Source organism: Oncorhynchus tshawytscha, linkage group LG03 (assembly GCF_018296145.1).
Source record: "Oncorhynchus tshawytscha isolate Ot180627B linkage group LG03, Otsh_v2.0, whole genome shotgun sequence".
Taxonomy (NCBI): domain Eukaryota; kingdom Metazoa; phylum Chordata; class Actinopteri; order Salmoniformes; family Salmonidae; genus Oncorhynchus; species Oncorhynchus tshawytscha.
The window spans coordinates 1,368,955-1,382,680 of NC_056431.1; the positions used below are offsets into that span (position 1 = coordinate 1,368,955).

The 13,726-nt window shown below is 43.1% G+C and overlaps 2 protein-coding genes across 9 annotated transcripts in view; one reads left to right on the plus strand and one right to left on the minus strand.

Moving 5' to 3' along the window:
- LOC112238542 (tuftelin) overlaps positions 1–13,726 on the minus strand; it is a 52,538-nt gene that overhangs the window by 15,273 nt on the left and 23,539 nt on the right. For 2 of the 4 annotated variants that reach the window (XM_042307120.1, XM_042307130.1), the window contains exon 11: positions 13,633–13,726. This exon is cut by the window's right edge and continues 1 nt beyond it. In XM_042307120.1, the coding sequence (XP_042163054.1) occupies positions 13,633–13,726 (94 nt within the window). Of the gene's footprint in view, positions 1–11,315; positions 13,329–13,632 lie in introns of those variants that run through there. The other 2 variants (XM_042307141.1, XM_042307124.1) reach the window with 2 other exon arrangements.
- On the plus strand, positions 1,788–10,947 carry LOC112238543 (protein C1orf43-like). 5 transcript variants are annotated; one of them, XM_042307150.1, is made up of 8 exons: positions 1,788–2,138; positions 3,278–3,498; positions 5,384–5,485; positions 5,572–5,671; positions 5,774–5,827; positions 6,254–6,420; positions 8,439–8,497; positions 8,577–10,947. In XM_042307150.1, the coding sequence occupies exons 2-8, from the start codon at positions 3,403–3,405 to the stop codon at positions 8,803–8,805; spliced, it is 807 nt and encodes a 268-aa protein (XP_042163084.1). In that variant the 5' UTR covers positions 1,788–2,138; positions 3,278–3,402; the 3' UTR covers positions 8,806–10,947. The 5 variants fall into 5 exon arrangements, with proteins under 5 accessions (XP_042163084.1, XP_042163104.1, XP_042163099.1 ...); XM_042307170.1 differs by having other exon boundaries at positions 1,811–2,138; positions 3,278–3,417; XM_042307159.1 differs by having other exon boundaries at positions 1,836–2,138; positions 8,595–10,947.

The window sequence follows — 13,726 nt, forward strand, 5'->3', positions numbered from 1 at the left end:
CTTAAACAACACAATGTAACTCCAAGTCAATCACACTTCTGTGAAATCAAACTGTCCACTTAGGAAGCAACACTGATTGACAATACATTTCACATGCTGTTGTGCAAATGGAATAGACAACAGGTGGAAATTATAGGCAATTAGCAAGAAACCCCCAATAAAGGAGTGGTTCTGCAGGTGGTGACCACAGACCACTTCTCAGTTCCTATGCTTCCTGGCTGATGTTTTGGTCACTTTTGAATGCTGGCGGTTCTTTCACTCTAGTGGTAGCATGAGACGGAGTCTACAACCCACACAAGTGGCTCAGGTAGTGCAGCTCATCCAGGATGACACATCAATGCGAGCTGTGGCAAGAAGGTTTGCTGTGTCTGTCAGCGTAGTGTCCAGAGCATGGAGGCGCTATCCGGAGACAGGTCAGTACATCAGGAGACGTGGAGGAGGCCGTAGGAGGGCAACAACCCAGCAGCAGGACCGCTACCTCCGCCTTTGTGCAAGGAGGAGCAGGAGGAGCACTGCCAGAGCCCTGCAAAATAACCTCCAGCAGGCCACAAATGTGCATGTGTCTGCTCAAACGGTCAGAAACAGACTCCATGAGGGTGGTATGAGGGCCCGACGTCCACAGGTGGGGGTTGTGCTTACAGCCCAACACCGTGCAGGATGTTTGGCATTTGCCAGAGAACACCAAGATTGGCAAATTCACCACTGGCGCCCTGTGCTCTTCACAGATGAAAGCAGGTTCACACTGAGCACATGTGACAGACGTGACAGAGTCTGGAGACGCTGTGGAGAACGTTCTGCTGCCTGCAACATCCTCCAGCATGAACGGTTTGGCGGTGGGTCAGTCATGGTGTGGGGTGGCATTTCTTTGGGGGGCCGCACAGGCCTTCATGTGCTCGCCAGAGGTAGCCTGACTGCCATTAGGTACCGAGATGAGATCCTCAGACCCCTTGTGAGACCATATGCTGGTGCGGTTGGCCCTGTGTTCCTCCTAATGCAAGACAATGCTAGACCTCATGTGGCTGGAGTGTGTCAGCAGTTCCTGCAAGAGGAAGGCATTGATGCTATGGACTGGCCCGCCCGTTCCCCAGACCTGAATCCAATTGAGCACATCTGGGATATCATGTCTCGCTCCATCCACCAACGCCACGTTGCACAACAGACTGTCCAGGAGTTGGCGGATGCCTTACTCCAGGTCTGGGAGGAGATCCCTCAGGAGACCATCCGCCACCTCATCAGGAGCTTGCCCAGGCATTGTAGGGAGGTCATACAGGCACGTGGAGGCCACACACACTACTGAGCCTCATTTTGACTTGTTTTAAGGACATTACATCAAAGTTGGATCAGCCTGTAGTGTGGTTTTCCACTTTAATTTTGAGTGTGACTCCAAATCCAGACCTCAATGGGTTGATGAATTTGATTTCCATTGATCATTTTTATGTGATTTTGTTGTCAGCACATTCAACTATGTAAAGAAAAATGTATTTAATAAGAATATTTCATTCACTCAGATCTAGGATGTGTTATTTTAGTGTTCCCTTTATTTTTTTGAGCAGTGTATATATATATATATATCACAGAAAAACAAAAAAGAGAAAAATATGTTTACACAGAAAGAGTTCAGTTTCAGGAGATGCCAATTAAGATAAATGGTTTGCTTGCTTGACAGTTCAATGTTTGTATTGGCCATTGTATAGGCTAGGCACCATCTCTGTTGACCACTTCCCTAAAGCATTAGCTGTAAATGGAATGCTTTGGTGTCAGAGGCCCGGGGGTTTTGCTTTGAGAGATTTCCCACCCAGCCAAGCAATCAGGGGAAACACTGTAGTCAGAGAAATCAGATGGGTGCTACACATTGGTAATGGATGAGGAGAGTTTCTGTTTCCACCCATGTACACGTGACAATCCCGGATGTCAACAACAGGGAAGTGTCAACGCTTCGTTGTTACAGATTTTCCAATGGATTAACCGACATTTGATAATTAATTAATGTTAGTCACTCGTGTACATTCTGAAAGGAACTATGAGTGAGTTCTGTTGATTCTACGCTAGTTTAGCATTTGACGAAGACTTTCAACATGAGGTCCGATTCTCCTCTCTCCAGCGTCAACGTAGTGCTTGTTATGGCCTACGGAAGTCTGGTAAGTCTTAAATGAATGTGTTCTCGTGTTTTTCCTTAATATAAAGACTGCTTGACAAAACTAGCTAGCTGTTGCGTTTCTCAGGACTCCTGTGTAATGGAATTAGCTTGCTAGCTACAGTATAGAGACAGGCAACACAGCAGAAGTGTCAATCAAGGTGTAACAATGAACAGGTTATATGACAGGCAATGAAGACGAACTGGGCACTTGTAGTACTGAAAGCACACAACACAGTAAAATATAGCTAGCTTTTATTAAAGGGATAATTCACCCAAATTACAAAATTACACGTTGGTTTCCTCACCCTGTAAGTTATGACAGCAATCCACGCCTTGGTTTTATTTCCCTTGCTTTGGTTTTGTTTCCCAATGCTAATCTTTTAGCATTTGTGGCACATACCCCATTCAATGGGACCGATGTTAGCATTTTTTTGCGCATCACGTCCAAATCATCCGAAAGTATCTCAAAATGGTTCTGAAGCTCATCAAAGTCACTTATAGGTGATTTGAACATGCTAAATGGGATTTGTGTCACTAATGCATTTGCAAACAGTGCCAGGGAAACTTAACTAAAGCATTGATTTCGGTCATACCGTAGACTGCTTACAGGGTATTGACACCAAAATGTAATTTTGTAATTTGGGTGAACTAAGAATGTATCTATTGTGGACAGGGTTTACGTGAGATTTTAGGTTCAAAACGTTTTGCAACGGAATCCGACTAATGAATACCCCCAAGTGGAAGTGCATTCTCTAGATAGAGATGGTGCAACTGTGTAATCACCTGCAACTAATCATAAAACAATAATTCAAAGGGACCAATAAGATGACAGTTACAAATCATATGATTACTGTAGTTGACTTTATGGAGGCCCCTCCACCCTGTTACAGTACATGCAAGCTGTGTCAGTGTATGCTGAACAAAAATATAAACGCAACAATTTCAAAGATTTGACTGAGTTCCAGTTCATATATGGAAATCGGTCAATTTAAATACATTCAATAGGCCCTAATCTATGGATTTCACATGACTTGGAATACAGATATACATCTGTTGGTCACAAATACCTTTTAAAAAATGTAGGGGCGGGGATCAGAAAACCAGTCAGTATCTGATGTGACCACCATTTGCCTCATGCAGAGCGACACTGTTGATTGTGGCCTTTGGAATGTTATCCCACTTCACTTCAATGGCTGAACGAAGTTGCAGGATATTGACGGGAACTGGAACACGTTATCGTACACATCGATGCAGAGCATCCAAACATGGTGACATGTCTGGTGAGTATGCAGGCCATGGAAGAACTGGGACACGTTATCGTACACATCGATCCAGAACATCCAAACATGGTGACATGTCTGGTGAGTATGCAGGCCATGGAAGAACTGGGACATGTTATCGTACACATCGATCCAGAACATCCAAACATGGTGACATGTCTGGTGAGTATGCAGGCCATGGAAGAACTGGGACATGCTTAGCTTTTGTGTACAGATCCTTGCAACATGGTGCTGTGCATTATTATGCTGAAACATGAGGTCATGGTGGTGGATGAATGACACAACAATGGGCCTCAGGATCTTGTCACGGTATCGCTGTGCATTCAATATAATGCAATTGTGTTCATTGTCCATGGTTAGAGCATTGGGCCAATAACTGAAATGTTGCTAGATCGAATCCCCGAGTTGACAAGGTAAAAATCTGTCATTCTGCACCTGAACAAGGCAGTTAACCCACTGATCCTAGGCCGTCATTGTAAATAAGAAGTTGTTCTTAACTGACTTGCCTAGCTAAATAAAATAAAAATGTTTTTAAAAAAAATGATGCCTGCTCATACCATAACCCCAATGCCACCATGGGGCAGTCTATTCACAACGTTGACATAAGCAAACTGCTGGCCCACACAACGCCTTTACAGGTGGTCTGCGGTTGTGAGGCTGGTTGGACTTACTGCCAAATTCTCTAAAGCGATGTTGGAAGTGGCTCATGGTAGAGAAATTAACATTACATTATCTGGCAACAGCTCTGGTGGACAATCCTGCAGTCAGCATGCCAATTTCACGCTCCCTCAACTTGAGACACCTGTGGCATTGTGTTGTGTGACAAAATGGCACATTTTAGAGTGGCCTTTTATTGTCCCCAGCACAAGGTGCAACTGAGTAATGATCATGCTGTTTAATCAGCTTCTTGATATGCCACACCTGTCAGGTGGATGGATTGTATTGGCAAAGAAGAAATGCTCACTAACAGGGTTAAAAACAAATTTGTACACAATTATTTTTGTGGTCTTTTATTTCAGCTCATGAAACATGGGACCAACACTTTACATATTGCATTTATATTTTTGTTCAGTGTATATCTTGCTTGCCAAATTCTATATTGTGTCACCCCTTTCTAGAACATACTCCTCTGGATAGGTTGATGTCTCTTCCAGGACATACTCCTCTGGATAGGTTGATGTCTCTTCTAGGACATACTCCTCTGGATAGGTTGATGTCTCTTCTAGGACATACTCCTCTGGATAGGTTGATGTCTCTTCTAGGACATACTCCTCTGGATAGGTTGATGTCTCTTCTAGGACATACTCCTCTGGATAGGTTGATGTCTCTTCTAGGACATACTCCTCTGGATAGGTTGATGTCTCTTCTAGGACATACTCCTCTGGATAGGTTGATGTCTCTTCTAGGACATACTCCTCTGGATAGGTTGATGTCTCTTCTAGGACATACTCCTCTGGATAGGTTGATGTCTCTTCTAGGACATACTCCTCTGGATAGGTTGATGTCTCTTCTAGGACATACTCCTCTGGATAGGTTGATGTCTCTTCTAGGACATACTCCTCTGGATAGGTTGATGTCTCTTCTAGGACATACTCCTCTGGATAGGTTGATGTCTCTTCTAGGACATACTCCTCTGGATAGGTTGATGTCTCTTCTAGGACATACTCCTCTGGATAGGTTGATGTCTCTTCTAGGACATACTCCTCTGGATAGGTTGATGTCTCTTCTAGGACATACTCCTCTGGATAGGTTGATGTCTCTTCTAGGACATACTCCTCTGGATAGGTTGATGTCTCTTCTAGGACATACTCCTCTGGATAGGTTGATGTCTCTTCTAGGACATACTCCTCTGGATAGGTTGATGTCTCTTCTAGGACATACTCCTCTGGATTGGTTGATGTCTCTTCTAGGACATACTCCTCTGGATAGGTTGATGTCTCTAATGTACAGAGGTCTGTGTCTCCAGGTGTTTGTGCTGCTGTTCATCTTTGTGAAGAGGCAGATAATGCGCTTCGCCATGAAGTCTCGTAGAGGACCACATGTACCCCTGGGCCACAACGCTCCAAAGGTAAGACACACACACTCAGTCTGACTCATTTTGAACATGATTTTTCTATACACGTGTTAATTTTCTCTACTTCCTGTGTCCTTTAGGAGCTGAGACAGGAGATAGACTCTGGTCTGTCCAAGGTTCAGGAGATCCGCTTTGAGCCACGCCTGCTGTCTGAACAGGACGACAGACTACAGAGTGGCGGTGAGAGAACCCATACATCATGTAGATATCTTTTCTACCCAATCTACAGCTACAGTAGCCCTCTGTGAACTAAAAAAGATGATCTATGTGTGTGTTTTTCAGGTTGCTATGACTACCTGTACAGAATGAGGGCACTAGATGCCATACGAGACTCTGGTAAGTCTTCTCCTGCTGTTTCACCCTGGCCTGTACATCTCACTGTCATCATCCCAGTCCAACAGCACCCCCTGCTGGGGCATTATGTAGTAACTATGGTATTACTCAGTGCTGTTCTTGTGCACGAAGCAACGCGGAGATACAACCCTTAGCCGTGGTATATTGGCCATATACCACAAACCCCCGAGGTGCCCTGTTGCTATTATAAACTGGTTTCCAATGTAATTAGAACAGTAAAAATACATGTTTTGTCATACCTGTGGTATACCACGGCTTTCAGCCAATCAGCATGCAGGGCTCGAACCACCCAGTTTATAATGCTGCACATCCTCTTCACCTACTGTACTACCTCATAAATCAGTGGCCTTCGACCTATAGATCCATAACTCCAATTTGATCATAAAATATCTTCTCATCTCCTGTCAGATATTCCGTTCAGTGAGTTGGGAGGGACTCCCACAGCTGTGACAGGGAGGAGATTCCGCGCCTGGCTTCTAGATCTGAGGAGTTCCCATTCCCTGTTCTGCAGCAGCCGTAGTTCCCTCATAGACACACTGCTGGAGGGCTACCACAACGCTCGCCACGGCACCGGGGTCAGTGTGTCTCTATTTTATCTGGGGGAGAGAAACATGCCTGTGTCTGCACGACACTGTGTCTGCCACTTACTGAGTGGTCTATAGTAGAGGTCGACCGATTATGATTTTTCAATGACGATACCGATTATTGGAGGACCCCCAAAAAAAAAGCTGATACCGATTAATCGGCCAATTTTTAAATACTGAATGAACACTTTTATTTTAACTTATTATAATACATCAATAAAATCAATTTAGCCTCAAATAATGAAACATGTTCAATTTGGTTTAAATAATGCCAAAACAAAGTGTTGGAGAAGACATTAAAAGTACAGTATGTGCCATGTAAAAAAGCTAATGTTTAAGTTCCTTGCTCAGAACATGAGAACATATGAAAGCTGATGGTTCCTTTTAACATGAGTCTTCAATATTTCCAGGTAAGAAGTTTTAGGTTGAAGTTATTATAGGAATTATAGGACTATTTCTCTCCATACCATTTGTATTTCATATACCTTTGACTATTGGATGTTCTTATAGGCACTTTAGTATTGCCAGTGTAACAGTATAGCTTCCGTCCCTCTCCTCGCTCCTACCTGGGCTCGAACCAGGAACACATCGACAACAGCCACCCTCGAAGCAGCGTTACCCATGCAGAGCAAGGGGAACAACTCCAAGTCTCAGAGCGAGTGACGTTTGAAACGCTATTAGCGCGCACCCTGCTAACTAGCTAGCCATTTCACATCGGTTACACCAGCCTAATCTCGGGAGTTGATAGGCTTGAAGTCATAAACAGCGCAATACTTGAAGAGCTGCTGGCAAACGCAGGAAAGTGCTGTTTGAATGAATGCTTATGAGCCTGCTGGTGTCTACCATCGCTCAATCAGACTGCTCTATCAAATCATAGACTTAATTATAACATAATAACACACAGAAATGCGAGCCTTTGGTCATTAATATGGTCAAATCCAGGAACTATAATTTAGAAAATAAAACGTTTATTCTTTCAGTGAAATACGGAACCGTTCCGTGTTTTATCTAACGGGTGGCATCCACAAGTCTAAATATTGTTACATTGCACAACCTTCAATGTTATGTCATAATTATGTAAAATTCTGGCAAATTAGTTTGCAACGAGCCAGGCGGCCCAAACTGTTGGAAATACCCTGACTCTGCGTGCAATGAACGCAAGAGGTGACACAATTTCCCTAGTTTAATATTGCCTGCTAACATGAATTTCTTTTAACTAAATATGCAGGTTTAAAAATATATACTTCTATGTATTGATTTTAAGAAACGCATTGGTGTTTATGGTTAGGTACATTCGTGCAACGATTATGCTTTTTTCGCAAATGCGTTTTTGTAAAATCATCCCCCTTTTGGCGAAGTTGGCTGGCTTTGTTAGGAAGAAAGCCTTTACAGTTCTCAACGAGCCAGGCGGCCCAAACTGCTGCATATACCATGACTCTGTTGCACAGAACGCAAGAGAAGTGACACAATTTCTCTAGTTAAATTTTTTTATGTTAACAGGCAATATTAACTAAATATGCAGGTTTAAAAATATATACTTGTGTATTGATTTTAAGAAAGGCGTTGATGTTTATGGTTAGGTACACATTGGTGCAACGACAGTGCTTTTTTCGCGAATGCGCTTGTTAAATCACCCTTTTGGTGAAGTAGGCTGTGATTCAATGATGAATTAACAGGCACCGCATCGATTATATGCAACGCAGGACAAGCTAGATAAACTAGTAATATCATCAACCATGTGTAGTTAACTAGTGATTATGTTAAGATTGTTTTTTATAAGATACGTTTAATGCTAGCTAGCACCTTACCTTGGCTCCTTGCTGCACTCGTGTAACAGGTAGTCAGCCTGCCACATAGTCTCCTCGTGGAGTGCAATGTAATCGGCCATAATCGATGTCCAAAAATGCAGATTACCGATTGTTATGAAAACTTGAAATCGGCCATTCCGATTAATCTGTCGACCTCTAGTCTATAGTGTGTGACTCCTGTCTGTCTCTCTGTGTCTGAAGGTGTTTGGAGAAGCAGAGTTTGTCAAATACAAGGAAGCCCTGAACGAACTGGCCTCTGTGTGAGTATAGACACACTGCCATTTATCTAAGCACTACTCATGTGTTTTAATGAAGGTTTTTCAAGTTTGACACGAGTAGTTATTCTTCTCTCCCCAGTGTGAAGAGCCACTCCAGTTCCACCAGTCTGGACCAGCATCACCAGTTAGCAGCTAAAGACTTGACCAGTACCCCAGAGCCCACCCCCCCCTCTCCCCCCTCCCAGGTCACATACCTGCCGTCAGCTGGGCAACGCACCAAACGACCAAAACACTTCCTGGAACTCAAGAACTTTAAAGATAAGTACAACACCTTGGAAAGCACATTCTGAGAACTACAATCTCCTATGCCATAACACGAGAAACTACAATTCCCTACAGCATACCTTGAGAAACGACAACTTGCTGCCTCTGACAACTGCAACTCCCTAGAAAACAACCTGAAAACTACAACAACTCCTCTGCTACCACTTTAAATCTGTTTTGTTGCGACTACTGGACTCACTTTCCTTCTCTATTTCCAAAGTAGATGGCCTAGTGAGGAAAAAAAAATCTGTTGTTCTGCCCCTGAACAAGGCAGTTAACCCACTGTTCCTAGGCCGTCATTGTAAATAAGAATTAGTTCTTAACTGAATTGCCCAGTTAAATAAAGGTTAAATAAAACGGAAATGAAGGTAGTGGTAAGTAGAGCTCCTGGAGGTGACAGATACTGGGGTTTGTGGTAAAAGAAGAGGTTGGTGAGTTAGTTTAGTGAGAGACTTGTTAGTGCCAGCAGAGAGAGAAGAGACTTGTTAGGGTTGGTACTTGGTACAGTTGGGAAGACTGGAGCACAGCAGGATTAACAGTAGCAGAGCACAGCAGTATAGGAATGACAGTAACATTACACTGCCTTACTAGTCCTGAGGAAAAACACTGCCTACTATCTATCATGCATCTCACATAATAAATAGTGCACTAGATTTAAGCTTAAACATCGTTGTGAACGTTTGCACAGACTTTGCAGGTAGATCATCATGTAGGGCTATGCAAAAGAGATAAGCTACATGCAGTGTTTCCCAAACTTGGTCCTGGGGACCCGAAGTGGTGCACGTTTTGGGTTTTGCCCTAGCACTACACAACTGACTCAAATAATCAACTAATCATCAAGCTTTGATTATTTGAATGAGCTGTGTCGTCCTAGAGCAGAACCTGAAATGTACATCTCTTGGGGTCCCCAGGACTGAGTTTGGGAAACGCTGCATTAATGCACAGTGTTAGAGTAAGACTTGTTTATAATGTGTTCAGTGCTAACTAACTAAGCTATTGATGGACTAACGTTATAGCAGACCAGTGTTCCTCACAATGGCCCTGGAGAGCTACAGTACAGGCTGTGCAGGCTTTTGTTCCCGCCTAGCACTAACACACCTCCAATCAAGCTGATTAGTAGAATCTGGTTAGTCACGGTTGAGCTGGAACAGTACAGAAGAACTATGGATTATTCCAGTATTACTGCTAGACATTTCCAGTATTATTGTCCTGTTCCAGCACTTGTTTAGGGCAGAGCCATGTATTTACATATATATTGCTCTGGTTTAGGGCTAGTGTTACAAGGAAATGAACATGTTACCACGTCTGATGGTTGTCTATTTGCTGCATAAAAATCATTATACTTTTTAGATTGTACAATTTTTTTTGTTGCTGAAATCTTTTTTTGTATTCCATTTTTAAAGATAATTATTTAGAATAAAGCATTCATGTTAAGTGCCCTTTTTCTTGAATGGATGATTTTAATACAATTAAATAATTAAATTAGTATGTATGCATGGTTGAATACTAAAACCGTAATATATTCTTAATGAGTTGGCTATAACGCCTGGGTTCCAGTCTGATATATTCTTAATGAGGTGCGAGTTGGCTATAAAGCCTGGGGTCCAGTCCGATATATTCATAATGAGGGGTAAGTTGGCTATAAAGCCTGGGTTCCAGTCTGATATATTCATAATGAGGTGTGAGTTGGCTATATAGCCTGGGTTCCAGTCAGTTTCTGCTTTAACCAATCCCCTCTCTCTTACAGCAGAAACAGACTGGTATGGTACCCAGGCCCATATGAATCATCAGTGGAGTTATCTAAAGCACCTACAGATGTGGGACCAGGCTAGAGATGTATGGATGATTGTAGCAATGTTCCTCCAATCAAATGTGAACAGCTTCAGAAGTGTGTTTGAATCTAATGAGTTGTGTGTATGATTGGGACCAGAGGAGGCTGGTGAGGAGAGGACGCCTCAATAATGGATAGAACTGAAGGGTAACTAACACGAAAAATCAGGTGTTTTATTTGTTTAATACCATTCCATCCCAGCCATTACTATGGCCTGATAATAGTGCTGAACAGGCTGCTTTATGTTTTAATGGACTCCCCTGATCTATCCTCTGTGCATTGTAATACATACTGCAGCTGCCATTCCATTAAAGTGGTACCACTGGACCAGAGAGATTATTGACTGATGGTGATGTCTTATGACATTTGTGACACTTATGTCTTATGACGTTTTCATGGACATTTGAGATACAACTCAATTCTAGTGGTGTAGGTTACATTTCTCCCCCAAGAACATTATACGTTGCTCATTTCTTTAATAGCAAACATGAACATGAACATCTGCCTTTTCTCCCAGCACTTGTTGGTCTATCATGTGACTCACCACCAGGGGGCAGACATTCACAATGCATAAACTACAGTACTGCTGCACTATGCATGAAATACATAATATAGAAGTTATAATAATGCATTTAGATGTAATATAGAAATGTGAATGACAATATTTGACTCACTAGTCCCCCCTCAAAAAACATGAAAAAAAAATATTTTTCATATATTTATTGAAATAACTAAAACAAAGTATATATGTTGTTAACACACACTAAAATGTCTACTGAAAATGTTTTCCCGAAAATGAAAGTTGTATTTTCACATAAATACATAAAGATGATTGTCACACACTAAGTGTCAGGCCAAACATTCCTGTCTGAAGGATAAAACTAACAAACAAATCCCAGAGTGAGACTACAGGGACATCAAAGAATACCACATAAACAAATAAATATAGTTATGTACAAAGCTGGTGATAGTGGATGAAACGTCAGGTAACTGAAATGCATGCAAAAATGTCGATAATGTCAACAAGACTTCTTGCAAGGTTAGTAAGTACTTGTCAGAATGAATCATCTTCATTTCCTTTAGACTTTAAAGTGACATCAGTGAGGAAGACTTCTAATCCACACATACTAGACCAAACATCCCACTTTCTCAACAAACATGGCCTTCATAACTTTGTATAAACCATGACACATCACTGTGGCCGTTACGTGACCATATAAGTATATTTACAAAAAGTCAAAGATTGTCTTCCTCCCTTTCAGGTGTCAAATAAAGAGGATTCTAACAGTGGACTCTAGGCCACAGACACAGGAAATAGGTTAATGGGTTACAGAAGGGTTTGATGGAAAACTATATCCTCTATCCTTAATGTCTTTCTGCTTCTCCAATACCTGTATAGTGTAGCAACACTCACTCTATCCTGCCTTGGTGCCATGGTAAAAAGATGACAAACTGGTTGTGTTCTGATTAGTTTAATACAGATTTCTTACACCCCCCCCAATCTCTCCCTTCGATCTCACTCATCGGCCATTTTATTTCTCTGTTATGGCCCAGCCTGGCATGGTTGCCTCCTCTCTGAGGCCAAAGACTCGGTCTGTTATCAGACCCTTACTAACCACAGGGTACTGCTATCACACCGTCTCTGGTCCTCTCTGTCAGTAGTAAAGTCCTTCAGACGGACTTCAACAGATGACAATAGATTATGACACTGAGTTAGAAAGAATAATCTGTCTGCTATGAATAAATAGACTTCTATTGAGAATCAACTCTATAAGTATATCTACATCAACGTCCATACACAATCCACACACACACACACACACAGAGGCTGGTGGGAGGAGCTATAGGAGGAATACATGTAACGGTATGAAACACAGAAAACATATGGGAACAGTTGACTGTTCCATATATACCATTCCAGACATTACAATGAGCCACTCCTCCTATTGTTTCTCCCACCAGCCTCCTCTGACACACACACACACTGCATAGTGTCCTATCGAAGGACTGTGGCCATGGGTGGGTGATGGTCGTAGTTGGTGGTCAGTTGATGTGATGTTGTGGTCACCTCAGTTTAAACTTCATACGTGCACTGTGATGTTGGTGTGGTAGTAATGTGGTGGTGGTCTATTTCAGTCCATTGTTGTTTAGCTTAGCAGGTTTGGTGTCGTTAGATTAGCCTCGCTTTCACCAGTTCAGGACTTGGTCTCAATGATTTTGATGAAGGGAAGAGGCTTGTTGGACGAGTTGCTGGGCTTCAAAGGCTTACTGTGGAGGAGAGAGAGAGAAATGAGATCGATGCCAAGGTTTTACTCTGGGGAACACAGGCGGGTGGTGAGTTGATGACAGGTCAGGTGGGTGGTGAGTTGATGACAGGTCAGGCGGGTGGTGAGTTGATGACAGGTCAGGTGGGTGGTGAGTTGATGACAGGTCAGGTGGGTGGTGAGTTGATGACAGGTCAGGCGGGTGGTGAGTTGATGACAGGTCAGGCGGGTGGTGAGTTGATGACAGGTCAGGCGGGTGGTGAGTTGATGACAGGTCAGGCGGGTGGTGAGTTGATGACAGGTCAGGCGGGTGGTGAGTTGATGACAGGTCAGGCGGGTGGTGAGTTGATGACAGGTCAGGCGGGTGGTGAGTTGATGACAGGTCAGGCGGATGGTGAGTTGATGACAGGTCAGGCGGGTGGTGAGTCTGCCTGTGTTACTGGACGTGAATTACCTGTAGACAATCTGACAGGTCTATGACGGGTGTGTGTCTGCCTGTGTTACTGTACGTGAATTACCTGTAGACAATCTGACAGGTCTATGACGGGTGTGTGTCTGCCTGTGTTACTGGACGTGAATTACCTGTAGACAATCTGACAGGTCTATGACGGGTGTGTGTCTGCCTGTGTTACTGTACGTGAATTACCTGTAGACAATCTGACAGGTCTATGACGGGTGTGTGTCTGCCTGTGTTACTGGACGTTGATGACAGGTCTATGATGGGTGTGTGTCTGCCTGTGTTACTGGATGTAAATTACCTGTAGACAATCTGGGCGTGGCGGTCTGATGAGAGGTGCGAGTTTGACCTTTCACCTCCCAGGAAGTAGTCCATCTGATCATGCATCTCCCGGT

Bases quoted from the DNA above. Each gene is read 5' to 3' on its own strand.
- LOC112238543 (XM_042307150.1), top strand. From the start codon at position 3,403: ATGGTGACATGTCTGGTGAGTATGCAGGCCATGGAAGAACTGGGACAC. The intron at 5,486-5,571 runs GTAAGACACACA...TGTGTCCTTTAG, and splicing joins TGGGCCACAACGCTCCAAAG to GAGCTGAGACAGGAGATAGA. The intron at 8,498-8,576 runs GTGAGTATAGAC...TGACACGAGTAG, and splicing joins CTGAACGAACTGGCCTCTGT to TTATTCTTCTCTCCCCAGTG.